Genomic DNA, 26,600 nt, shown 5'->3' with positions numbered 1-26,600 from the left:
ACAAAAATGGAAAAAGTCTCCAGGAATCAATTCCAGCTTCTTCAGGTGTGTCCTTAGATCAGTGTAAGCTTTAATTTCACTCAGTTTCTCTGCATCTACTATATTGCAGGACTCAGCTGGTGAATCTTTTTACATGTTATTCCGTGCAATAAAACACCAAGTGGATAAGGGCCCTGTAGATGCAGTGACGGGCAAGGCCAAATACACACTCAACGACAACCGACTACTGCGTGAAGACATGGAATACCGCACACTGGTGAGAGATTCACTCACTGTAATGGTCTCAAAATTAGCAATGGTGTCTTTCCCACTGTGTATCTTTCATCTGAGAAATGCATTTAATTGTAAGTGGCCTCTCCTCACAGTTAATTAGTATCTGGCACTGTCACATTTTTCATGAATCCATGTTATCAAAATGTACACACATGGACAAAATTGTTGGTGCCCCTCGGTTAATGAAAGAAAAACTGTAGTCACAGGAACATCAAGCTGCTTGGAGATGGTCTTATAACCTTTACCTTTAACATGCTTGTGTATAATTTTCTTTCTAATCTCCTGAGACAACTCTTTTCTTTTCTGCAAATCCATGTATCCATATATATGTTCTTAAATTTTTTCTACAGACACTGAATGTCTTGGTAACCAATAGTGGCGCTAGTGAGTCTCAGACTGTTCCTACAAAAGTGCTGGACTGTGACACCATCACCCAGGTTAAGGAGAAGATCCTGGAGCAGACATGGAAGGGCACGTCATACTCTCAGAGACCCTCCACAGACTCTGTGCACTTAGGTAAGAGCTGAGTTGAACTCAGACTACCAAGAAACAAAAAAACCTTAAAGCTGCCATAGAATGCATTTTGTTCAGTATTTTAGTTGTTCTTTGATGTATAAATTACTTAGTGAATTTGGTTGGGGTGAAAACACCCAAGCCTGCAGCCAATCAGTAGTCAGAATAAAGGATAAAATGTTGAGGATACCTGATGTTGTCATTCTGCAAATCTTTCATTTATTGTTATTGCTTGGTTGAACTGTGTTTTCATGGCAGATGACACCTTAAATGTTTGCCTTTTCTTCTTCTAATGTAGAGTGGAGAGCTGGCATGGCAGGTCATCTGATTCTGTCTGATGAAGACCTGACCTCCGTGGTGCAGGGGTCATGGAAACGCCTCAACACTTTACAGCACTATAAGGTCAGATCTGCCAATTGTGATGAAATGGCTCTGCATGTAGTTTACATGCTGATGTCTTTTTCTCCTTATACTGATTCCAAGCTGGTTCCTGCAGGTTCCAGATGGTGCCACAGTAACACTGGTGTCACGACAGTCCAAACAAGTCCACCATGACAGTCATGACTATATACCAGGAGAGAGTGAGTAATACAGCATACCGAACTTCGATCAAGTATTAAATGGGCATGAGTGCATAACCAACTCACTTTCTCTATTTGTTTGTCACTCAACATCTCTTTATTTATTTCTTAATCTCCCTCACCTAGAGACTCCTATGTTGGAAGATGGAGATGAAGGGGGAATGAGGCTGTGGCACCTGGTGAAAGCCAGCGAAGAGCCAGAGTTGTCCAAACATAGAAGAGGCAGTCTTAGAGAGAGAGAGCGGGAGAGAGCCAAGGCTATACCAGAGATCTACCTCACACGTCTGCTGTCTATGAAGGTAGCACACACATACACAATTTGTACAGTATGTCATGATTTGTGTAGTGCTTCTAATGGGTACTTTACTATTCATTTACATTTACTGTATATCTCAATATGTAGAATGCTTATTAAAACTCTTTACAAATATATAGCAGTCTGAGGCATAAGCTGAATAACATTGACCCCTGGCTGATGAAATCACATGCTTACATTGCTAATTCTGGGTTGCAGGGTACACTGCAGAAGTTTGTAGATGACCTGTTCACCGTTATCCTTAGCACCAGTCGGCCAGTTCCTCTGGCTGTGAAATATTTCTTTGATCTGTTGGATGACCAGGCAGCACAGCACAATATTACTGACCCAGAAACCATCCACATCTGGAAGACCAACAGGTAATGGTTCTAGTAACTTGATATGTTGTCATCAGTAATAAGTAACAGTAGCTGCAGATAGTGTTGTTCACAGCCTGATGAAATTAATTTGTCACTAAAGGACTCATTGCATGTCTGTATCTTACAGTCTGCCCTTGAGGTTCTGGATCAATATTCTGAAGAACCCGCAGTTTATCTTTGACGTTCAAGCATCAGACAATGTGGATGCTGTGCTGTCTGTTATTGCTCAGACCTTTATGGACTCTTGCACCATTGCTGACCACAAACTGGGGAGGGTAAGACAAGAAGAAGAAGATTTTGCGTACAATAGTCTCTGAAAGTATCGGAATGGCAAGGCCAGTTCTTTATTTTTTTTATTTATTTATTTTTGCTATATACTGAAGACATTTGGATTGGAGATCAAAAGATGAACGAGACAGTAAATAAGAGTTTCATGAACTTTTATTTTATGAGATTTAAATCTGAATTAATTAAACATTTGTTATATAGATCACCCAACTTTTAGGTGAGCAAAAGTATTATAAAAATAGTAGTCTTGTAGTATAGAAATGTAAATAACACTTGCAAACAGCATCAAGCGAGTTGCCAAACTGGTGCATTCTTTGTTGTGATGCTTTTCCTGACTTTTCCAGCTTCTTTCAGTTGTTCTCAGGAGTTCTGCCTAAAGTTCTGTGTATTCAGAGATATTAATTGTTTTAACAATGAATGGTTCAGTCTCACAGAGCACACATGAAACAGGCAACAAGAATATGTCAGTCACATGTTCCAATATTTTCTAATTCATTAGACTTACATGTATTGGCCAGTTTAATAGACATACTTACTTGGTGGTACATGTTGTAGGTGCACAGTTAGAGACTATATTTTTTTATGCACACATTATATTTACATGCTTTATCAATTTTCAGTTTCTGAATGCAGGACCAGTGCTGACTGGATATTATAATGGCAGGTTTTATTAAACTGATGTGGGTTATGTGTTCTTTGTCCATTTCTTTATACAGGACTCTCCTATCAATAAGCTGCTGTACGCTCGAGACATCCCACGCTACAAACAGATGGTGGAAAGGTGAGCATTTTCCCTACTTTCAATTGTAGCGATTAAAAGGCGTTTATGTAATCTGTTGACATGCTTGTGTTAATACAGATACTATGCAGATATAAGACAAACTATATCTGCAAGTGACCAAGAGATGAACTCTGCTCTGGCTGAGCTGTCCCGGGTGAGTGAGCCTTTTTTGTTTTTTTCAGTAGACCGGTTGGGAACAACGTGAAGTCGAAACATTTGCACACATATTTACGGACACATTATTGTTTATATTCTTTGTTGTCCACATGAAGACAATCCTAAATCATTTTAACATTTGTCTCATTAATTCATTAATAATGTCACCTTTGCAGAATTACTCCAGTGAGGTGAATCATTTAGTGGCCTTGCATGAATTATACAAGTACATCAACAAATATTACGATCAGGTAAGGCAAATTCAACAATCCAGCTTCCATTTATATATATTCTATCCCATTTCACCTCTGACTTACTGCTTTACTGTTCCTTTCTCTATCTTTCTCTCTCACTACCAGATCATCACAGCTCTAGAGGAAGACTCCACGGCTCAGAAGATGCAGCTGGGTTACAGGCTTCAGCAGATAGCAGCAGCTGTGGAGAACAAAGTTACTGACCTTTAACATGCAGACTCAGGTGGACATTTGAAGAAATTTAGAAGCGACTGGGCCAAGGACTCAGGTACTCAAGGTACTCAGACGTCTAAAGACAAGTTTCTTCACACGGAGTCAGACTTCGGATGTACTCAGAAGAACTTGCTTGGAGAAAGTACACATGGACAAGTGCATCCAGTAGAGAGAAGAAGCGAAGGTGGTTTTTGGGTGCCTTGTCATGGTGTCTCTGCAGACTGGCAACAGGACCTTGGCAGATGGTCAGTGAGGTTTTGTGCAGACTGTAATGGGTCCTTCTTGGCACTTTTAAAAGATACATCTTGGCAACAACACAAGGTCTGTGTTTGGAGAGCCCTGCCATCTCCAGAATTTTGTTTCTTTTGGCTCAGTCTTACAGGTCTTACTTCAAAAACAGCATCACATACATAAAATAAAAACTGTGCATCAGCTGCCAAGCAATACATGCTCTACACCTTATGCAATACTTCTTAGAAAGCATGGAGCTTCTTCTTTTACCAGTCTGTAAAAGCATTTGAAATTGCTCTGTGCTTGAGAGAGAACATAAAAACAAGCACTTCAACATTCTCTGAAATGAGAAGCCCCTGTGTGCTAGCTCGTGCCCAGCCTGATCACAGCCACAACTCTTGCATCAAAAAGTGCACGTTTGATACATTTCTTTTGGCAGCATGGGGAACTGCGCTCTCTGGTGTTTTGGTACGATGTATGATGTACAATTCACTTAAGCCTTACTCCCAGTCTTAACAGGACACGGTACAGATTCAGGCAAGACATTAAATCTATCCTTTCAGTTCAGCTTTTTTTTTTTAGATGTGAAAATCTTCAGTATAAACACATTTTGAGATTTCTTTTTTAATGTATTTAGGGATTATTTTTAAATAACTCTGATTAAAGGGAATGTGCTACTGATCAAAAGTTTGGAATCACTTTTCTTTTATAAAATATCCCCCATTTGGTTGTTGATAAATGTGGAAAATGGTTCTAATATGTAAGCCCTGTGCACGTTCAAGCTTTGAATAAATCTAAACATTGGAAAACTGTAGATGACTCTGAAATAACTAAGTAAACACCAAGAAGAAAGTAATTATAAGTTGATAATATTGCTCATCATTGCAGAATTCCTTTCTGCTTCCAAAATACTAAAGAATATCATTTTATAACAGTTAACTCCACACTGTACAAGTCAATATTAAACAAAAATGAGATGACAAGTGCTTCCAAACTTTTAAACGATAGTGTACCAAACTTACATTACATGAAAGCAGTACTCGGAAGAAGCACGCATGAATGCTCCTGCCATCAAATTTAGAACTGTGACCCTGTACTGACACTGTTTTGCAGATAACAACTCACCGCTAGACTAACACCTGTAGAATGAAACCGTGTCGTAGCTTGTGCAACCCGTTCATGACTGCTCTGTTGTTAATTGGTCCCGAAGCTCAGAAGACTAACCTGTGCTTGATTAGTGCTGTACTTACGCCTATTTTATTCTCTTCCATCACTTTATGAGGCTGCTGTCCCCTGCAATAACACAGTACTGTATGTATAGACCACATAACCACAGACTATAGCAGCAGCTCAATCAGCAGAACAAGCTGATACAATAAAACAATAGAAGTCTTATCAGCTTTTCTGTTCCTTGTTACATTAATTTATTTGTTAATAAACTGGTTCTGCTGCCGGTTGTAAAGTTCTAACTTTTTGTGCAATGATGACGTCTGTAATAGCAAAGCACTGCAAGTACTGACAGACTCTTTAACAGCTAGCCTAGTTGAAAGTCTTTAACATGTTAATACTTCAGGCATGTAGGTTCTCCAGCTTTGGTTTGGGATACAACCAAACACCTTATTCCTTTGTTTTCCCCTCGTCTTCCAAAACAACTAGAAGAACAATGCCGTTTTGAGCATTGTGTGTGTGTGCTGTGTTTAGATAGAAAGGAAAACGTCATGTGGAAATCGCTCACCAAATTGTAAATGCCCAAATAGCCAGTAAAGCACAACAACACATTCGGCATGCCAGAAGAAACGCTCCTCAAATTCCACTGGAAGGATTTCTGCATGCTCTGTTCATGTGGTCTTATAATGCTTTATGTATGTGTTCTGTGGCAAAATACCTACATCAGACGCATTAATAATAGGTAACGCAAGCAACTGCGCGCCAACCAGTCACGCTGCCTAGTGTTGCTGAGTTTTATTTATTTATTTATTTATTTCGTGTCCGGCTGGCTGCTAACAGTTGATTTATGTGAAGACCAAATTCCCATGGATGATTTTGGACCCCGCTTCTAATGGCTCTGATTCCCCCCCTGGGAATTGTTCTAGTTTACACGATTGCGGACAACGTACAAGTCTTACTTTCAGTGTCCTTGTTTTTGTTTTTTTGGCTATTTTGTGTGATGGTGAGAATGTAATTTTGTAAATCATGCTTTGGAGGTATGCTGGTCATTTTGAGCTCTTTTTGAGCGTTCATCATGTCACGTTAACTTTGTCATTTATAGGTGCGCTTTGATACTGTAAATAGAGGTGCTGTAATCACCTGTGTGCATCCCAAGCTGTTGGTATGTAGCGACGGTGCATTTGTGAAAAACTGTCCAGTAATAAAGTTGTCAGAAAGACCAGCCTGCCTGTCTGCCGTGTTGTAGTTCAGTTTGGGGTCTGGGTTGTGTTATAGGCCGGTTCTTAAAACCCTGTTGGTCTGCCTCGCAGGAGTACTTTCAGAAGCTGGAGGTCTTCTGTTGCCATAAACAGTTTGCACTGATAGTAGACCACTCAGCCATTCAGCACTGACACTGACAGGTGTACAATCTCCAGGAACACTGTTGTGTCTGATACATTCATGTTACAGTTACGGCCTAAAATATTGGCGCCCCTGCACTTCTTTCAGAAAATGCACTTATATCTGAATAAGACCAAGCTACACAAAAAAATGCAACCAGACTTAAACCAGTGTCTGAGACACATTTGAGCGGGATGTTATAGCAGTATAAACATATCCGTCTCTCCAAGACGCATTCAACAAACCAAAACACCAGGAGCATTTGCTATGCAACAGGCACATTAGCATGACCCAGCAGTCTGACTAACCTGAGACACATCTGACTACCGAGTAGATGAATGTGGCTAAATCCTTACTATGATACAATCCAGATACTACTCATGCAAAGTGACCAGGTGGAGTATTTGATCTCCCTTAGCCTTGGTGTAGTAATCCATCCATGATAGGCTATCCTGTATTGAGGCACAATACAGGGCAGCCAGTCAGTGTTTCTAAGAAATTGGATGGTGAGTACATTGATCTCTTAGCTTATTAACTAATTATGTTTTGTGTCAAATCATGTCGTTTCATTTAGATATGTAAAATTGTATGATATTGTCTGCAGGCTGCATTGTTACAGCTGAGGAATGGCTGTTGAGTTTACCATATAAGGACTCCACAGTGAGCCCTCCCACTGTTTAGCCTGGGATCAAAGTGTCAGGCCGTGTCACGCAGGGCCACTGAGATATGGCAGCATTGACACATTGCCATGTCTAAAATCAGCTCTGACAGGCCTACGCAGAGATTGTGTGTCAGCATACCTGCTCAGCCTCTGTGTGAGGCTTCTTAAGGGCCTGTCAAAAGTCTCACACCTTCATTCACCCACACATCACACCAGAACAACATGAATCCAGAGGAATGTAACCACTGTATGTACAGGCATTGGGCTTAGTTTGTTGTTCTTGCTGTTTGAGGATCAATGACAGACTATTTGGAGCAGAGAGGAAAACTACGTCTCATAGTAAAGAGCATATACAAAGCATTATGCTTTGAGATGTCTGTCAGTGTAATGAGGCTGTTACAGTAGTTAAGTGATCAGGACAATGAGGAACATGCACTCACTTAGCTGCGGATGATATAGAGTGCATTCAAGCATGCGTTTCGGTTCCACTAACCTAAATTAGATGGCCTAGAAGTTTGCCGTTGATGCACGGGAGAGACTATTTTTGGTAACAATGTCAATTCCAGGGAGCGAAGGTCGGATCATTTAGACTTAAAGAAGGCCAACGGCGGTCCCACTGGGCCTCTTAGATTTAACTACTGATGTGCTGTATTTACCAGTCCAAATGCTTTGGGAATTAAGTTGCACACACCAAACATGTGTCATCTGTAGTCAGTAAATTCCATGCTGGAAGGTATTTCAAGAACGTAAACCCATTAAAAAAACATCAGTAAACCCAGCAACAGCCAGGAGAGCTAAAGAAGAGAGCTGTATACATCAGCCAACAGAGCCAGCCAGCCAGCCAGCATCACAATGGGAGTGACCAGCAGCCAGATCACCACCCACCCAGAGAGAGCATAGCCAATTGTGCTCTTTTGGGCTCTGGCTGTTGATGGCAAAGTAGGATGAACTGAAATTTGAACTGGGATTATGCGACCTCCATAATGATAGTGGCTTAGTCTGCTGAGCCACTCAGAGCCCCTGGGTTCAGTTCTTGGTCTACCAGCATGATCAACCTGATCAAAGCTAGTCAATCAATATGCTCATGCTAGTCAATCATCATCACCAAGCTGGTTGACCACTATTATCAGCTTGGCCAACAAACTCAAAAGAAAACATACCCTATGCTGGTCAAGAGCTAAACTGGTCCACCATCTTAACCAACTGTCTTACCAGCATAATGTATGTTATCACCTGGATAAACATATTTTTAACCAGCTTGACCATCAATTAACTTAGAACATTTGAAACCAGCGACCAGAAAAACCTTGATGTAATTTTTTCATTGTGGATGAAGAGTATTTAGGTGGCTTTACTGTAAAAGAGACAATGTGGCCTATTTATTTAATAAAGTGAGTGCTGAGTGTAGGGTTGGACGGTATAATGGTAAGACCTCATACCACAGTATCTCAAAAAATTAGGACAACATTTCAAAATTCCTGTCATGCTATGAAAACAGGTAGGGGGGAAAATCAAGCCCAGGGTAGCTTAGACAGCAGGTTACGAGTCCAAACACGGCAGAAGTGGTCACATTTGGGCTCTAGTTAATAGTGATTAAACACACACAGTGACTGTGAGCACACATGCCCGGAGCTGTGGAGCAGAGAGGGTGAAGGGCCTTGCTTAAGGGCCCAGTCGCAGCTCGCTGAGTCTGGGTATCAAACTGCAATATGGACTGTCTGATGTCTAATTATTTTTTACCCATTGTTCAGCTCTGCTAGAGTATGGGCATTCAGCTAATGTACAATTACAAGACCTCTTCACTGCTTCTCACTGTGTTCTGTGGTCTCTGAGCACTGAGTCAGTAGTCGGTGTTAACAGGCTTGTGTAAAGCACAGTCTGAGCTCTGTGCCAGGCTGGGATTAACACTGCTTCTCTGATTTCAGTGCTGCCATGCTAGCTGTATGCTAAATGTTTTTGCCTGTTTTGTTCTACAGAGACTTTTCAGGGCTAAACTGAAGATCTCCAACCACCTGTCTCGTCCTCTGCTCAGAATATCCCCCAGCTGGGTGAGTGGGTGTGTGAGTATGAGTGAGCATAAGTGTGGGTGTGAGAGAGAGAGAGCAGTGGTGGGGGTGATGGAAAATGAGGGTAGGACAGAGAGGGGTTTTCCCTGCACAAATTTCCAGTGTGTCTGAGAGCACGATCAGTCAAACTGAAGCCAGAGATGACCAGTATGCTGACCTGCACTAAGATGTGAGTAATCCTGGTGCTGTATTTCATCATTGTTATTGCACAGATTATATTAATGCATGAGATGTTTCACTTCATCTGCATGACTGATTTTTATTAGGGGTGGGAAAAGTGTGCATAAATTGTGTGTTTTTATATATAATGGAATTGATTACAGTGCAATATAATGCAATTTATTCAAAATCAGTAGACTCCTCTTTTACTGGACACGCCAGTAAATAAAATGTAAATCAAAATCCCAAGATCCTGTTTAACCTATTAATTCACAAATTGTTTATTATACATACATGGTAATAATGCTGCCTTCAGGTCCACCTCGGAAGTTCAGGTACGTGTGGTGTGCTGGCTTTGTGGTTGAAGTGGTTTTGGACGGAAACAACATGAACACCCTTTTTTTGTTTACTTCGTTTTGTTTTTCTGGTGCCAACAAAGGGCAAGTATATTTACTTATATTTACTTTATTATACGTACAATTACTGCAAACAAAAAAAATCAGTAGCGTGTACGTATCTCTATGTATTCCGTAGCATGTATGTATTTCATGTTTGAGTGAGAGTAAACCATTAAAAACATAACACATAACCAATTTTTACAGTTAACATACAGAACATGTAAAGTAACACATTTTCTTTATTGTTAACTAAATGCGGTATCTGGATCTTTTTGCTCACTAGGGGGCGATTCAGAACAGTTTTTTGATTTGGTTGGAAAATGGACACACGTTTTTTGGACCGTAGCATAGCTTAGAACTTTACCTTTTTTTGGTGGATATTCAGTGGAAGGATTCTAACTTATTAACTGTTTGTTAGACAAAACCTTTCCTCAGTAAAAATATTTAAACCTACATGTGGACTACATGTGGTTACTGGGAGGAATGCTATGTGTCAGCCATACTTAACCAGTTAAAGCTCTGATAAGGGCAAAGACACCATCATTAGTGAAATGTGGTGTCTGTGTGCTCAAGTTGTTGCTTGACGCTCCACTGACTTGTGATAGGGAGATTAGCGCTGCTTTCGTTGCCGTTGGCTCGGCACGCTGCCCACTGCACTATGTAACTTTGGTGAAGCAGTCTTGAAACAGTGCCACCACGCCTCCCTGCGTGGTGGCATTGTGTGTGCTTGGGGTAGAACTGGAAATAAGTACATTACAGTGATAACTGAGGAATATTGTGCTGAAATATGCTGAAAGTAACAGAGAAATAAAAGAAATTCCAAGAAATCCAATTGCAAATCACTGGAGGAACTGATAACAGACATCAATGGAGATATACTTACTGAGCAATTTATTAGAAATCCCCCTCCCTTTTCTCTTGACAGCCTTAAATCTTCATGGCATAGTTTCAATAGATGAAGCTCCAGTTTATGTTGTAGTGATTTTGCCACATAATTATTGCAGATGTTTACAGCAGTTTCGTGCTGCAAATCTCCCATTCTACCACATCCCAAAGGTGTTCCATTGGCTAGAAAGGCCACTGAAAAACACTGAACTCATGTTGTCATGTTCATGAAGGTGCATCATCATGCTGGAAGTAGCCTTTAGAAGAGATGCACATGGTCAGCAACAATACTCAAATAGACTGTGGCATTCAAGCGATGATTGCTTGGTATTAACAGGCACTAAGTATGCCATGAACACATTCCACACATCATTACATCACTTCCACGAGCACAGACTGTTGACATAAGGCAGGCTGGATCCGTGGATTCATGCTCTTTGCAACTGGTTCTGGCCCTGCCACAGTGTTCACCTGTGCAGGTTTGGTGATCCTGCACCCACTGCAGCCTCAGCTTTCTGTTCTTGGCTGACTGAAGTAGAACTCATCATGGTCGTCTGCTGTTGGAGCCCATCCACCTCAAGGTTGGACATGTTGTGCATTCTGAGATGCTTTTTCTTTGCTCACCACAGTTGTACAGTGAGGTTATCTAAATGATCAAAGCCTTTGTGTCAGCTCAAACCTGTCTGGCAATTCTCTGTTGACCCTTGTGATCGACTGTCTGTGGAACTGTGGCTCACTGGACATTTTTTTAGGTACATCATTCGGGGATTAGCCTTTAAAAACTACAAAGTACAATTGTGTTGAGCAAAAAAGCACATCACAATACACAACACGTCCAACCTTCTGTCAGCCAAGAACAGAAAGCTGAGGCTACACAAACTCTCCAAAACTAAAAATAGCCTTGTCTGACGAATCTTGGGTTCTAAAATGACTTAATTCCCAGCTCATAATCACTGAGATCACAATATTTCCTGACTCTAATGGTTAATTTGAGCATTGCCTGAATCTGCTGGCCTGAAATAGCTGTTACTACTAGCAATAGCAAAGAGTGCACTGAAGAAAGTGTGGACAGTTCATCCAGCTCATCTGGGTTTAACACACAGTCTAGTTGAATCACAGAATGAGACTCATGAGTCGCTTAGCACCTCTTACACTGTCGTAATATGGCATGTAGAGTGGTATGTAAGTGGGAGACTTCCAAGCCTAGGAGGACTTCCTATTGGTAAATGAGTATCTAATGAGGTTTGTTGGGTGAGCAGAAAGGATGTCTATAATTGTCAGTCTATAAGTAGCACTGTGTCTGGGCCTGGTAACCAAACACCAGCAGACTAAAGGGGTCACGGTATCCACCCTAACTGGAGTTTTTGTGAGAGTCTATTAATATCCGAGTGCTATTGATTTATTCTGCTGTATTTGTTCCATTACGTCAGCATGTGTATTTATAAGTACAGTGAATAGTTATTTCTTCAGTGTAAAAGATAATCGTGATGAATAATATTGTATGAACATTACACAGTAATGTTGATGCTATTTACCCAGTGTCCATTTTATTAGCAACACTAACTTCTGTACTTCCATTCCCTAGCCACTGTATGTAGTTTTTGACCACAGAATCCTTGGCTAAATATTATTATAGTAATGAGCCATTGAAACCGGCATGGTAGCGATATGATAGTCTGTGTGCTGCTGATACATGTGTATCAGGCATATCAGCACTGTTGCTAAAAATTCTTTCTTAAAATATCCAGCCAAGAGTGGTTCAGCAGTCAGAAACTGGCCATTGATGAAAGTTTAGAGCAGAGGTAGGGAACCGAGGGCCAGAGACCAGCACAGTTTGCTGATTCCTCTGCTCTAACACACCAACTAAACCTGCCAATTAACATGTAAGTTGATCCAGGTGTGCTTGAGCTGGCCTCCAGGACCTTCAGGCCTCCCCACCCCTGGCTTACCTACAGTCTGTCTTGTACACCACAAAAAAATCTTGTACCTACAAAGAATTTCTTCTTACAAGGTTTTACATGACAGTGATAACATTTTAATAATGTGCTTCCAATAAAGTGTCCAGTTATATTCTGTAAATCCTAGAATTATGAGACAGCGTATTCATGCCCAGTGTGGTATATGTGTGTCCAAAACAGGCCTCACTGTGAGACAGTTTCTAAATGTAGTCAGCTGAGTCGTTATGAACACCTGGAGACAGAGAACACAGAGGAGCACGAGGACCCAAGAGAATACTGCTATGGTCAGCTGCTTTCCTGAAACCCGGCCTTTCCATTCACTAAGTTACTACAAGCACAGGTACAGACGGAGACACTGTAGCTGCTTGACTCTTGCGTCTGCTCTCTCTGTAGGTGGGTACCATCCTGTTCAAGTCGGAGATATTTTTAACAAGCGATACAAGGTTCTATCCAAGCTGGGCTGGGGCTACTTTGCTACTGTGTGGCTGTGTGTGGACCTCAGGTTTGTACTGTCAGTGTTGAACACCAGAACTCTCGATTCACTTTGCTTCAGCCACCAGAGATATCAAAGATATCACCAAACTGTGCTGAAACAAAGGCTTCCAAGCTTCTAGAGTTGAAGACCTCTGTAATGCACCATTTTTAGTAGTGTGTTCTCGGGACATCACTGGTGCATGCAAATACGAGTGTCTATGTCTTGTGTGGGTTCGTTTCAGATCTGGCAGGAATGTTGCAGTGAAGGTTCTGAAAAGCGGATCTGGCTTCACCCAGGCCGGCCAAGATGAGTTAACACTACTGCGCTGTGTGAGAGTCTCTCTCTTTCTCTCTCCTTCTCTCTCTCTCACTTTGCCTCTCAACCTACTCACTACTTCATCTTCATCCCATAGGCCAGTGGTCCTACAGCCCGCCACCCCCTGAAAGGACGCATTGTCCAATTGTTGGACGAGTTTAAAATCGCAGGCATTAATGGCATCCGTATCCTTTTTGCAACATTTTTACCACAATGTCCACAATATCTATAAGTATTAAACTAGCTGACCTTGGTACTGTACCTTTAAACCTGATTAATGCAATTGGCCTATATTCTAATAGGAATAGAAGAATAAGCTACTGATATTCTGACTAACCTCTTCACAAATTAAATTCAACACATTACATACAAAAAACATATAAACATAAACGTACCTATGTAGTATTTTTTTATTTTTTTTGTGGGATGTTTTGAGGCTTGACTTACTGACACAGATATTTGTCTGGTGCTGGAGCTGCTAGGACCAGACCTGCGTGGTTGGCAGGTGTGTTTCGGACAACCAGGTCTGTCACTTAGCTGTGTCAGACGAGTAATCACTCAGGTGGGTCGTGCAATCTGAATATCAACTCCCTAGAACAGTCTAAATGTTAGAAGGGCATTGACAGCACTGTCAGGGGTGCTGCCAGGGATTTTGGGCACCATGAAAAGACAAAAAATGACAATGGGCCATACAACTCTACAAATTCTGCCAAAACAATTCATTCATTTTAAAGACCCTGTCAATGAAAGGCCATTAAAATTGTCCTAACTTTTCCCCCCATATGGTGCCCATGGGCATGGTGGTTAGAGTGGTGATTGCTGATCACAGCATTGTGAGTTTATTACCTACATCTGCTGTTCTGCCACTGTTTGACCAATGCACAAAGCCCTTAACCCTCCCTACTACAGGGGCACCATAGCGTAGCTGACACATGTTTTTCTATTTGGGAAATTCAAAGATAATCGTTCCGTTGTACTAAACAAGTATAATAACAATAAAAATATTTCATAAGAAAAGATAAAAAAAACTAAATAAACTTTTGCTAAAACATGTGGTTGGATCAGGATTTCTGATTAGAGGTTGCACCACAAACCAAACCACCAAAAAAACACCAAAAAAAATTGTTTTATTTCCATTTTAAATATACTGCAAACAAACAAACATATCTTTAGAAAGCCACTGGTATTTAACTACAACAGATGTCTTCATATAATAATCATTATAATGCACAACTGTGATGATTTTTTAAACCTGAGGCACACTGCCACTTCTTTTTCAGGTGCTTGAGGGTCTTGACTATCTGCACACCCACTGTAAGATCATTCACACAGACATCAAGCCTGAGAACATTCTGGTGTGCCTGGGTCAGCAGCCTCTAGCAGCCCTCAATCCCACAGCACACTCAGATGCTGGTAAGTCATCCCAGGAAACCAAGAATTCTTTGCAACTCTGGAACTCTGGATGTATTTTTGGGAGGTTTGAGCACAATTTGATCAGTACACTGTTATTGTTTGTGTGTCCAGGTCATTCTTCAAAACTAGTGAACATTTCCGTAAAAATTGCAGACCTTGGCAGCTCCTGCTGGGTGGTGAGTTCAAGGCATCTCTCTTCATAAATTTGTATAGTATTAATGCCTCTTACAGTAACAAAGATCGAATGCAGACCTCCTCACAGACAACTCACAATAAACAAAAGGAATATTTGTGTTCCAGTACAAACACTTTTGTGAGGAGATCCAGACCCGGCAGTATCGCTCACTAGAAGTTCTGCTGGGCTCTGATTATGGTCCACCAGCTGATATCTGGAGTGTGGCTTGTATGGTAAGCTACAGACATTTACAGGAATAGCTTGGCAAAAAATGAAATGTACAGTTCCACCAGCTGTAGAAACTAGTGGATTCAGAACAACGTTAATATCATAATACGTTGATATATAATACGTTTATATCCTTATATCTCTAAATCACACATTTTGCCCTAAAATAAGTGGAGAATGTAAATTCCTATACGTGAAAATATATGCCTGTAAGTTTTTCCTGAATTAATGCCAGATCTGATGTCCTGGGCACATGACCCTGTGAATGCTTTACATCTGTGAGAAACATGAGGCCATCTGGATTGAAGGCCATAGACCAAGCCTGTCTGTGTGCTTCATTTTAGAGACGTCCAAATCCAGGAATATTTGAATGGATCAGGTATAGGCTATTTTAACCCCAATCCAGTTCCGAGTCTGTGTTTAAACCAGGGTGTTCAGAGTGCCTGTCTGTTGTCCATAGCAGTAAGGTTCTCAGAAGGTAAAGAAAAGAGTGTAGAGTCTGCAGTGTGGAACTATTTTACAGTGAAACAGGACATTAGGATATTTTACCAGCTGGAGAACCACACACTATTCTTTGTTGTTTGTTTGTTCACCAGTACATTCAGAATGGAGTGGAGGCTAACGCTAATGCACACACACTATAGAAACCCAAATCACAGCACATTCATCCACTATACACCAGTTATTTCATATATGCTAGTTTTTATTGCTTTGCATGTAGTTACTGATTAGTAATCCTTGCCGTGTAATAAAAGGATTACCTACAGTCCAAACCAAACATTGCTTTCATTAATAATGTACAACTCATAGTTGTGCCATTAGAAGGCCTTAAGGACAAGGCTGAGCTCAGTTCACTGATCCAATTCATTCAAATTCATCTCTGATGAGCTGATGCAACCAGTAATTGCTCACATTCAAGGAACAACTGACATTCAAGCTGAATGTATCTTCTGAAATCTTCTCAAATGCTTGTTTACTCTCAGTCACCTGGAAGAATAAGGGCATGAATTCTATTGATGTTTTAGCACTGGATGAATATTTCTGAAGCCATATTTTCTCCTTTCCAAAGGCTTTTGAGCTTGCCACTGGTGACTCCTTGTTTGAACCAAAAGCTGGAAAGAATTTCTCTTTGGAAGAAGGTATAGCAGTTGCTTATTCTTCTATTCCTCTAAAAATATGGGTGATTTCATAAGCAATTAAAAACAAAACAGCCCAATTTTGCTGTTTATACTGACCACATTGTGCTTTTCAGACCATCTTGCACATATTATCGAGCTCCTGGGGAAGATCCCTGCATCAGTAGCACTGTCTGGAAAATACTCGTCTGAGTACTTCAACCGCAAAGGTGAGCAGAAAACGATTCCCAAAATGACGTGATGAAATGTAGAACTGAACTTTTTGAGATGTGATTTTGACTACGATGATTACTTTAGACGGCTACAACAAGACTATTGAACGTTCCTGTGCAACGTAAAAAACAAGCAAATCCCTTTATTGGCCCATGCTTATGTATGATGACACAGGTGACCTCCAGAGGATTCCTGTCCTTCGTCCATGGGGGCTGTATGAAGTGCTGGTAGAGAAATATCACTTTCTTCTTCAAGAGGCAGTTCCCTTCTCTGACTTCCTGCTCCGGATGCTAGATTTCCTGCCGGAGCGACGGGCAACGGCAGCTCAGTGTCTCAAACACCCTTGGCTGAAATTGTGACCTTACATTTCCCCTTATTTAGCATTTGACTCGAGAGGAGGTGCAACCCAGTGAGCAGTTGCCATTGAATCAACGTTGAAAGGAGCTTGTTTCATCGGCTGGGAAAACTTGAATACAGAATTAATAAATGTACTAAAACTTGAAGAGACCTATGTAGAAAATGGCGTAGGTGCTGTCTGTCTTCAAAGAAAAGACACCCCTAAAATTCCTTGCTTATGTTTGATTATAATGCATATATAATATGCTATATGTTTACTGACTTAGCCTGGTATTTCTGTGCAAATGTAGTTGATTTGTGATCAGACTTCATTTGAAATGTGTTTTGTGTAACATGTTAATATCATGTTTGAAATTTTCCTTTAAATTCTCAAGAGTATAACCCAAGCAGTCAGTAAGCAACTGGAGAGCGACAGTTTTGGGCATCTGTAATCCAGCACATTGGGTGTCTTTGCTGGTGGTGCTCTAGTAAGCCTAGAACACAGCTATTTTGAGTCCCTGCTTGTTTCAGGGACTGTGTGTTGTTGACCTTGTGTTCCATGAACTTCCGTTCCGAGTGAATTTTCTCCTGTGGCTGGTGTTAACAGTCACATCATCAGTAAAGAAAGAAAAGCCAGTTATTCATGGATATGCCACTCTGTTTCAGAGGTGAGGTGGTAGGATGTGTAACAGTATTCTATCACTCTGGTGCAGACTGATTATATATACAAATAATTGCCCATCTTGTGCTTTTAGCAAGCCGTGACATGGCCTTTCTGTTCTTAAAAAATACCAGTTGTTTGCATTTTTTGTCCTTAAAATAAAGTTTCACAATCATGTTGATTCTCCACCTACTTGTAAAAGAGAGAACAGCTTGGCCACTCTGGGCTCAGCACACTGCAAACTGCGCTATGCAACTCTGGTGAAGTGAGCATGGGGCCACAAGGAAGAACTGCGTAATGTAGCGCTGCGTAACCCGAGTCATAATTGTGTAAAGGCTGATAATATTACTCTACTGCGTCAGAACAAGCTTATTTCACTTTCAGTGCTGGTTCTGTATCTCTCAGCTTGTAAAGTTCACGAATGCCACAAGAGGAGAAGGGAGCTTAAAGTGTGATTTGTCTTCAATGCAGTAAATATAAAATGCAGTCACACTCATCCAGAGGCTGTTTTGGAGGGGAATGAGGAGTCTTTAAAATGCGTCAGAAAGGTCGAATTTAGCACAAGAGCGTGAGATCTCACAACCAGTGTGTCATAGTTTGAAGCCATGATATCATTCTCATTATTCTCATTTGTCCTCTTTGTCCTGGACATGTCCTCTTTTTGGGATGTAAAAATTGCATCTGGCCAGGAATTCTAAAGTGGATAAATTGAGGATTTTGCACTGATTTCACATCAGGGTTTGCTTTTACAATCACCACACATCCTGTAAACAGCTTTAAACACGTCTGTTTCACCGCCTTCTCACCTCACCGCCACTACCGGTCTACATCTACCTGCATCGACATCAACTATTGGTCAAACTGCTTCCCACCCCAGCCAATTGGACACAGGCTAAAAATGCCCGAACGCAAATGTGAATAAACACAAATAGGTCTGACTTTGTCTAACTTTTTTTTTTTTTTTTTTTTGCGATTTGACTAATTTTAAGATGTGAGTTGAGATGGAAGGAGGTGGTTTAGCTATAAAGATTATTAGGGCTATGAGTAAATGTGTATGTATTATTGATCGTTTACACAGTTGTATGATTTTACAGATATTTAACTCCCTCCTACCCTCATATTTAGCCACTGCCACAAGTTAGGCCTACTTGAAGTTCCTCAGCCTCAACATCCTAACTACAATGGACGCCCCTGTGTCCACAGTGTCCTCTTTTTAAACCAAAAATCGGTCACCCCAGTTTACACCTCATAGTGTCATTGACATCTTTGGTCTCTAACTAATTCACCATGATTTTGCTGCTTGCTGTTGTCCCCCTTTACTACTGTTAACATTTCTTTGCTCCTCTTCTTGTTAAGACCACAACAACAGATGCAAATGGCACATCATCTCCAGACCTTTTGTTGGCTCTCCTGCGCATGAACTCAAGATAAGTTCATCTATAATCCAGTGTACTGCGAGCACAGAACCAAAATTAAAAGAACGGCATTATTCAGTTGCTTACTGACTGCAATATACATTCCACTTGCTAAAGAAGACAGGCTTTTTGAGTGTGTTGCCAAATAAGGGTGTCAAATAAATATTAATAATGAATTATTTATAATAAAGTTTTTCTGTTGTTCGGTGAATTTATAGCGGGTGCACTGTGTGGTTATTTAACAGTTTTATAGAATTTAAAAACACTCTCAAAATGTGAAAATAGTTACTTTTGATTCATTTCTTTTGGCCTGTCCATCATGAAATCTTAACACCATGCAAAAAGTAACTTTGTGTTTTCAGATTATAAAAACATAAAAAAAACACAGAGATGCACAATAGTGACGCTATACTGATACACACTACATTACAATATGCGTATTATATCTTCTAACATATCCGTAGGCATATTAAGCCTCTTTGCTCTCTGAGTCTCTAAACTCCTCCTCCTGACTGAGTTTGATGCCACGATGAGCATCAGTGGCCTCCTCCATAGCAGCAAGTTCTCTGGCTGAACCCATCTGCACCTCTTCCTGCTTCTTCTCTCGTTCTTCCTGCTCCAGCCATCTGTAGTTGAAGAAGTTCATGATGAACAGAAAGATTCCAGGGGCCAACATCATAACGCCACATGCGTAGTACATGTACTTATAGTCCATGAAGATGTCCACCAATGCACCTAAAGAACAAAGAGTCAACAGCATAGAAACGTCAGGCATACATGTTCCACATTCAGAGTATTCCACACTCATACACACTAGTACACACATTGCCATGAGCTACATTTGTAGTTTTCCTAATGATTAGCCTTCTTTATTTATTGAAAAAAGCATCTGAGGTGGTAATGATGCCATTTTAAAGGTTGGACTCACTAAAAATTTATTTTATACAGACAAAATTATGTATATAATGATAGAAATGTCATACACTAGAAACTAGACATGCTATTGTTTAATATTGTTTAATAAATATATATTTATAATTTTTCCCAAGTTATCTGATGCTGGATTTGATCACCAGTTCTAAAATATGAGGCATATTATTATAATATACAGTGTTATAATAATGCTCAATGACATATTTTGTTGACTTGAGTTCTACAGGAAACAAACTATGGCATTTTTCCCCAATTTGGATCACCAGTTACCCAGTCCATACATATTCTCCCCCTATCACATTCAATGCACAGACACTGGGAGAGTAAAAACTGACACACGCCTCCACTCCACTCATGCAACGTCACCGGGCAACCAACGCATTCGAAGGAAGGCGCTGTGTACCTGGCTCTGATGCTTTGGCCAGCAGATGCCAGCACCAGCCACCATTGCACTGGAGTGATGTTGGGAGAAGGCACCACCCTGCTCACCCTGGAGAGAGCAAGGCCAATGATTTCTCTCTTAATTTTAAGGCACAGTTTCTGATTAACTGAACACATTACAGTAAGTAATTATGCATGAATGGGTCAGAAGTGTGTTCTCTGTACATAATTAGTTTCCTTTTTTACTTTAAAAAACAAAAGAACAGGTTATATGACCGGGGTGTCTTTTTTATGATGTGATAGTAAAGGGGGGCAATATGATGATGTTCTAGGGTATCATGATAAATACTGACCTTGTTTACACCTTATCACTACATGTGACTAGTGTCTGGATTGCATCTTAAAATTTTAGCCACATGCATTTACACTCAGCAGTCAAATGCGTCTCCGGTTAGTCTGACGTAGACTGAAATCCGATTGCTAGCTGTGTGGGAATATGCAAATTTGCTCATTGCCTGACCACCAGTTTTATCTACTCTACTTCTGATGTGCTAAAGGTGGTTGCTGTCCCGAAATTCACAGTTTTACATGCCGTTGTCCTCCATGATTAACGTACTCACAGACACGGATCACATGCAGGGGGAGGTGTTTTGGTTGTAGTTGGGGGGGGGGGCTGTTTACACTGCTATAACATGTGGCTCAAATGCGTCTCAGACCACCTCCTGAAGTGGTTTTAGTGATGGGATTTGTATCTGGTTTAAATGAGTCTTGGGTGTGTTTACGCTTATCTGTGGCCTGGCCTTGTCCAGATAAAATCCCAATACTATGCCACATTGCCAGATGTAAACAGGGTCTTGGTTATTGTGATACACAACATGTATATTGGAAACTGATTATATTACTGAAAGCATATATGCACACACACATTTAAATCCTGGTTCCAATCTTACCAGCAATTGGAGGCCCCAGAAGAACAGGGCAGCATTCAATGATAGTGGCGAGACCGACGGCACTGGAGAACCGATGGGCTCCCACTAAATCCATCAGTACCTCGAAAAGGAGCGCGCACACCATTCCGAAGGCCAGCCCAAAGAACACAGCATACACCACCAGACCCGTATAACCAGGCAGCAGGGGTAACGCTAGATGACACACCCCGTTGTACATTACAGAGAAGCTGAAGAAGTACTGAATCCTGGGCCGGATCCATTTGGTGTTGGCCACTAGGCCAGTCCCTGGCCGCGCCACCATGTCCACCAGGGCGAAGATTGAGAGCAGGAAGGCTGCAGAGTACTCATCAACACCCTGGTGCTTGGCGTAGGGCGCCAGGAAAACCACTGGGGCGAAGAAGCCAAAAAACATCACAATGTTCCCCACCAGATAGATGAGGTAGCCTCGGTGCTTGAAAAGAGAGAGGTCGATGAACTCATTGACTCTTGCTGCACATCCTGCCTGCTTTGGCTGCTGCTTCCCACTGACCAGGCCAACTGCCTGAGGGTCAGTATTCCCCTCTCCTTCGCCCACTTCACCAGCTGCTCTATTACCTTCACCACTCTGGTTCACAGGTGGCTTTGTTTTAACATTAATGGGTCTCATCAACGCTCCAGCCACACAGCAGTTGAGCACTATAGCTCCCAAGATAAAAAAGCTCCCTCTCCAGCCAAAGTTGTCAAATAGGTATTGGTTGAGTGGGGCTAGAGTGGACAAAAATACTGGACTTCCTGCCATGGCCAAACCATTTGCCATGGGTCTCTTTAAAAGGAAGTATTTCCCAATGATGGTCAGGGCAGGCTGCAGGTTAAAAGCAAGACCAGTACCTGAGAAATAAGGCAAAAAGACACACAAAAGTAAATAAACTGTAAAATATGTATCATATTGTTTAACAGTTTTCTTACTCTACAGTGCCAGCCCACATGCTTCTTTCACTTTCAGTGACGGTTCTGTATTTCTCAGCTTGTCCAGAAAAAACACGCCCTTTAGTGGTGGCTCAAAGTGTACATTAGACTTCGACGGGGTGCTCAACTCCAGTCCTGGATGGCTAGTGTCTAGCAAAGTTTGGTAATTGCTCTACATAAGCACACCTACTTTGTCTAACAATTAACTTATGAGTTGAATCAGGTGTGTTTGAGTAGGGAAAGGATTTGCTGGAAAACAGGCCTTCAGGACTTGAGTTGTGCACTCAAGATAGGCTTTCCCCCTGTGTGTTATCGCTGTCTTTTTACAGCCTCCATTCTTTACAGGAGTTTTTTTAGGATCTGCAGTATTTTCTGTTTCTAAACAATTTTCTATAATTCTAAACATATTCAATGATATTGAGGTCTGGATTGGTCAGTTCATTGTTTTAAAAAACACCATCAGCTTCATGGTCAACCCAGTCTTGTTTGAAAATGTCTGTTTTGGAAAATCTGTTGGTTTTCTTTTCAATATTTGTTTGAGTTTTCTTTTATTTGTCCTCCTTTATTATGGAAGTGGATGATCATAGACCTAATTTCTTCAGAATCTTTTCAGAATGACAAATGAATGACTGGAAATTAAATACATGAAGGGAATTGATTTTTATTCTGTAGTGACAGTTAAAAGATCTGTTCAACAATGTTTATTGTAAAATTGTGTTTGAAATGTTAAATAAAAATCCCTCGATGCTACAACGTAAAACTAAAAACAGTGATATTCATCATAAAATGTAAAAATATAAAGTATTGTGATGTGAGGTTTGCCATATCGCTCACCCCCAGCTAGAATGTGTCCTCAATCAATACTGAACCACATTCAAGCACACTGCGAACGTAACCCTTTACAAAACAACTAAGCTCAAGCTGACCATGTGAACAGTGCGCCCAATTCTGTGTTTGACCCTTACGTATCATTAACCATATACACACAAACACACCCAGGGGAGGCTCCTAAGTCCAGTGAACCTGGCGAATCAGGGACTTAGTGACCAAAATGTCCGTACACAGTGAAGACTATTCACATATGGTTTGCACAAACTGTGATGAATCTGAATAGAAATCAGAGCTGTACCTCCAATCACTCCTACACATATGTACAGATGCATTATGGTAGTGCCAAAGGAAGCAGCCACCATTGCAACCCCAACCAGGAGGCCTCCGACCATGACCACTGGTCGACTCCCATAGCGATTGACCAGGATACTGCTTACAGGTCCTGCAGAAAGAGGGAATATGAGATATATGAGAAGAATGTGAGAGGAAGCGACAAAGCATAAGGTCAAGAAGCTTGCGCTCAAGACTAACACTGAGAATTTCACTGGTGTATATAACCTTTGGTTGCACGTGATTGCAAAGTGGGATAAGCAGTTATGCAAGTGTGGGGTCATCCAAGCAATCTTTGCTTAAGCGCCTCTGATATTTGGTCATGAGCAGGACATGCTGGGTTGAGCAAAAATGTTGATGGGACTGAAAAGCCTTAGTATTAAATAAATAATATACATAAACAAACAAACAAATATGAAAAGCCCCTCACCTCCTGCATACATGGTGGCGAGCATGATGGAGGAAACCCATGCGATCTCGCTGTAGGAGATGGAGAAGTACTCCTGAATCTCCTTGAAGTAGATGGTGAGGGACTTGGGGAAGGCGTAGGAGAAGCCAATGGAGATAAACGATCCAAACACCACGGCCCATCCCCAGCCTCCATCAGGAGGAGTGTAACCCAGGTTAGTAGCAGTTGCAGGGGGCATTGTGGATACTTACAAACAGATCAAATTTATAAAACAATAATATGATTTGTACATATGAATGCCTTTACATTGGAAAAAATAATAATCCATCATTTAGCATCACTTTAGCATTAATGCAGCTGATAAATACAATTAAAGAAATGTTGTTTTATTACAGTTAGTCCAAGTAAAAGTCTATGAGAGTGTGGAAAACACAGCACACACTACACAGCGTAAGTATAAAGGAAACAGAAAATATCTACACTCGAATTTTATAGTATATGCATTTCTACATATCTATATTCTCTATATTGCATATCTTTAAATGCAAAATTGGAACCTTGAGCATACAGTACTTTTAAAAAGTAAAATCACTCTAAAGGACAGAATTGAAAGTTAATATTTTTTAATTAATATTTCCTAAAATAATGCAGATAAATGATTTTTTCTGACAACTTGTGCAATTTAAGTTGAATGTCAGTTGCCTAACAGCACAGTAATACAGTGTACTTATAGTACTTATTAAGTAGCAGTAGTTAGTATTAACCCCTAATGGTGTTAGTTACTACATTACTACCAGTACTAACATTTTTAGCACTTTGTAAATGCTCGAAATAACTCACAAATGAACTGACAGTGTGATGTGATCGGAGTCAAATAAAATATCTAATCAAAGCTGTCAACATGACTGTCAAACATGATCGTTACAGGCTTACCTTTGTGTGTGGACAAGATGAGAGACGGGTGTAGATATCCACATGTTCATCAGTCGTTTTCTTATCACATGAGCACTATTGCCTTTAACAGCCCCCCCCCCCCCACAACTCACCCTGCTCGCCCCTTCCCTGTGGGTTTTCCTCATTCAGTGCCTGAGTTCACTGATTATATCAATAAATGAATGAATAAATGAATGAATATATAAACAAATCATTTTATTTATACAGAGAAGCCTAATGCACATCACAGCCTCATTTTGCAGGTGAAACAAAATACAGTGCTATTCTTTTTTAGGGCTTTTCTTCAGGTTTTTCAAGAACCATGGCCTCTGTCTCTAATCAGACATTAAACACCATGTTTTCAGAAAGCCCTTATGCAATGAAAATCTGAACAAATAAATGTATATCATCTATATGGCCTGTACATAAATGTGGACACCGTCAGTGTTGCAATGGCTCTGACTAGTTTTGATAAAGTCTCAAAATGTGATCAGCAAATCAGGTCTAAGCCATGATAAAATAAATGAAATTTCCAAACTTTATAATCTTCAAACCTTGTACTAACACTTATCAAACTCGGGCTGCTCCAAGCAACTGTCTAAAAATTGGACAGCTTTCTACAGTGCGGACTGTAATTAAGAAATGACAGTTCATGGGAACTGAGGGAGGTGAGATATGGAAGACCAAGTAAACTCTCAGAGAGTCATATGCTGGTAAGAAGGGCAAGTCAAAATCCCTATATGACTACCAATAACCTGCATGAGGGTTTAGCTGCCAAGGCTGCCAAGAAACTGCATGATGGTTTAGCTTTTCACTGCAACATTTTTTTTTTTTTGGTTCTCATACTGTCTATGAGAACCATCCCCAACAATCCCCAGACACATTTACATTTATGATGTTTAGCTGACGCTCTTATCCAGAGCGACTTACATGGTTACTCATATTACAGAGGTGGGCCAATGCAGTGTTAGGAGTCTTGCCCAAGGACTCTTATTGGTGTAGTGCACCCAGACTGGGAATCAAACCCTGGTCTCCAACATGGTGTAATAGTGCACTGGCAGCTAGTGGTTTTATCTGTTGCACCACACCAACCAACAACCAACCACTTGTCTTTATGTGTTCAGAGTATGTAAAAAATTCTGGAGGTCCCTGGTGACCAGTTTGAGAACCACTGCTCTAGACAAACAAGTCTTGCGTTTACCTACTAGTCAAATCTATTACATGCATTGTGACCATTCCCTTACTCTCCACTAGGGGTCAGTGTAATGCAACTTGTAAGCACAACAGGAACCTGGTGCTTCAGACATTTTCACTCTGAGGCCTACAGGCCTACACTACCCTATTAATAACCGGGATCTGGTGGAGACCCAGTTCGACCTGGTTATGCAAGAGGCAATCCACATGCCTTAAGCTTGACACTAGCATCTGAAAGCTGTAAATAATTTAGAAGAGGGGTAGTATTCAGAGCCACCAGTTACTGATACTACCACTGCCCTGTCAGTGAACCTATTAGAGCACATAGACTCTCAACACAAGCGATGGGATGAGTTTCCTTTTAGGTTAACCCATAAACAACACATGTAATGTATAAGCCATCATGTCACCATCATCATCATTAGACTGACAGATGATCAAATAAAATTTGAGGTGGCTGCGATAATGCCATGAAGTTACTAACCTTCACTGCCAAGTTGGCGAAAATAGCAAGAGCCCTCATTAAAGGGCATTGTCTGAGTTTTTTCTTGAATCTTTTTTCCTCCGGATGTGCACTTATGATATTTGTGATTAGACATACGCACCGAACTCTTGTAATTTATGTTACATGAACATTTTCAACAGCTCCTTATGCTTAAACGAATAGTTTTTGTTACTGTGCCTGATA

General features: G+C 40.8%; 3 protein-coding genes across 6 annotated transcripts in view; 2 read left to right on the top strand and 1 right to left on the bottom strand.

Annotated features, from left to right (window-relative positions):
- The window catches only part of plxnb1a (plexin b1a), a 63,140-nt gene extending 56,786 nt beyond the window's left edge, over positions 1-6,354 (top strand). For all 4 annotated transcript variants that reach the window (XM_072696054.1, XM_072696055.1, XM_072696052.1 and 1 more), the window contains 11 exons: positions 110-256; positions 624-789; positions 1,085-1,188; positions 1,283-1,367; positions 1,494-1,666; positions 1,882-2,042; positions 2,170-2,317; positions 3,047-3,111; positions 3,190-3,265; positions 3,444-3,518; positions 3,627-6,354. In XM_072696054.1, the coding sequence (XP_072552155.1) occupies positions 110-256; positions 624-789; positions 1,085-1,188; positions 1,283-1,367; positions 1,494-1,666; positions 1,882-2,042; positions 2,170-2,317; positions 3,047-3,111; positions 3,190-3,265; positions 3,444-3,518; positions 3,627-3,731 (1,305 nt within the window). In that variant the 3' untranslated portion in view covers positions 3,732-6,354. The remainder of the gene's footprint in view (positions 1-109; positions 257-623; positions 790-1,084; positions 1,189-1,282; positions 1,368-1,493; positions 1,667-1,881; positions 2,043-2,169; positions 2,318-3,046; positions 3,112-3,189; positions 3,266-3,443; positions 3,519-3,626) is intronic.
- A 5,759-nt stretch (positions 6,355-12,113) lies between these two features.
- Positions 12,114-19,221, top strand: LOC140577373 (SRSF protein kinase 3). The gene is made up of 11 exons (XM_072697329.1): positions 12,114-12,923; positions 13,033-13,141; positions 13,356-13,443; positions 13,527-13,614; positions 13,885-13,991; positions 14,710-14,842; positions 14,954-15,018; positions 15,143-15,250; positions 16,315-16,384; positions 16,498-16,590; positions 16,769-19,221. The coding sequence occupies exons 1-11, from the start codon at positions 12,803-12,805 to the stop codon at positions 16,951-16,953; spliced, it is 1,167 nt and encodes a 388-aa protein (XP_072553430.1). The 5' UTR covers positions 12,114-12,802; the 3' UTR covers positions 16,954-19,221.
- Positions 19,222-19,308: 87 nt separating this feature from the next.
- Positions 19,309-24,150, bottom strand: slc16a7 (solute carrier family 16 member 7). The gene is made up of 4 exons (XM_072656390.1): positions 23,807-24,150; positions 23,345-23,488; positions 21,271-22,137; positions 19,309-19,741 (listed from the first exon to the last, which is right to left on the bottom strand). The coding sequence occupies exons 1-4, from the start codon at positions 24,021-24,023 to the stop codon at positions 19,476-19,478; spliced, it is 1,494 nt and encodes a 497-aa protein (XP_072512491.1). The 5' UTR covers positions 24,024-24,150; the 3' UTR covers positions 19,309-19,475.
- Positions 24,151-26,600: the final 2,450 nt, after the last annotated feature.

This window comes from Salminus brasiliensis, chromosome 14, assembly GCF_030463535.1.
Source record: "Salminus brasiliensis chromosome 14, fSalBra1.hap2, whole genome shotgun sequence".
NCBI classification, from domain to species: domain Eukaryota; kingdom Metazoa; phylum Chordata; class Actinopteri; order Characiformes; family Bryconidae; genus Salminus; species Salminus brasiliensis.
The sequence above is the reverse complement of the archived record's forward strand: the minus strand, read 5'-3'. Positions and strand labels throughout refer to the sequence as shown.

Coding starts and splice junctions, on each gene's coding strand:
- LOC140577373 (XM_072697329.1), top strand. CDS start 12,803: ATGTGTGTCCAAAACAGGCCTCACTGTGAGACAGTTTCTAAATGTAGT. Junction 15,019..15,142: donor TTGGCAGCTCCTGCTGGGTG/GTGAGTTCAAGG, acceptor TTTGTGTTCCAG/TACAAACACTTTTGTGAGGA. Junction 16,385..16,497: donor GAATTTCTCTTTGGAAGAAG/GTATAGCAGTTG, acceptor TGTGCTTTTCAG/ACCATCTTGCACATATTATC.
- slc16a7 (XM_072656390.1), bottom strand. CDS start 24,023: ATGCCCCCTGCAACTGCTACTAACCTGGGTTACACTCCTCCTGATGGA. Junction 23,489..23,806: donor CGCCACCATGTATGCAGGAG/GTGAGGGGCTTT, acceptor CTCTTTCTGCAG/GACCTGTAAGCAGTATCCTG. Junction 22,138..23,344: donor ATGTGTAGGAGTGATTGGAG/GTACAGCTCTGA, acceptor CTTATTTCTCAG/GTACTGGTCTTGCTTTTAAC.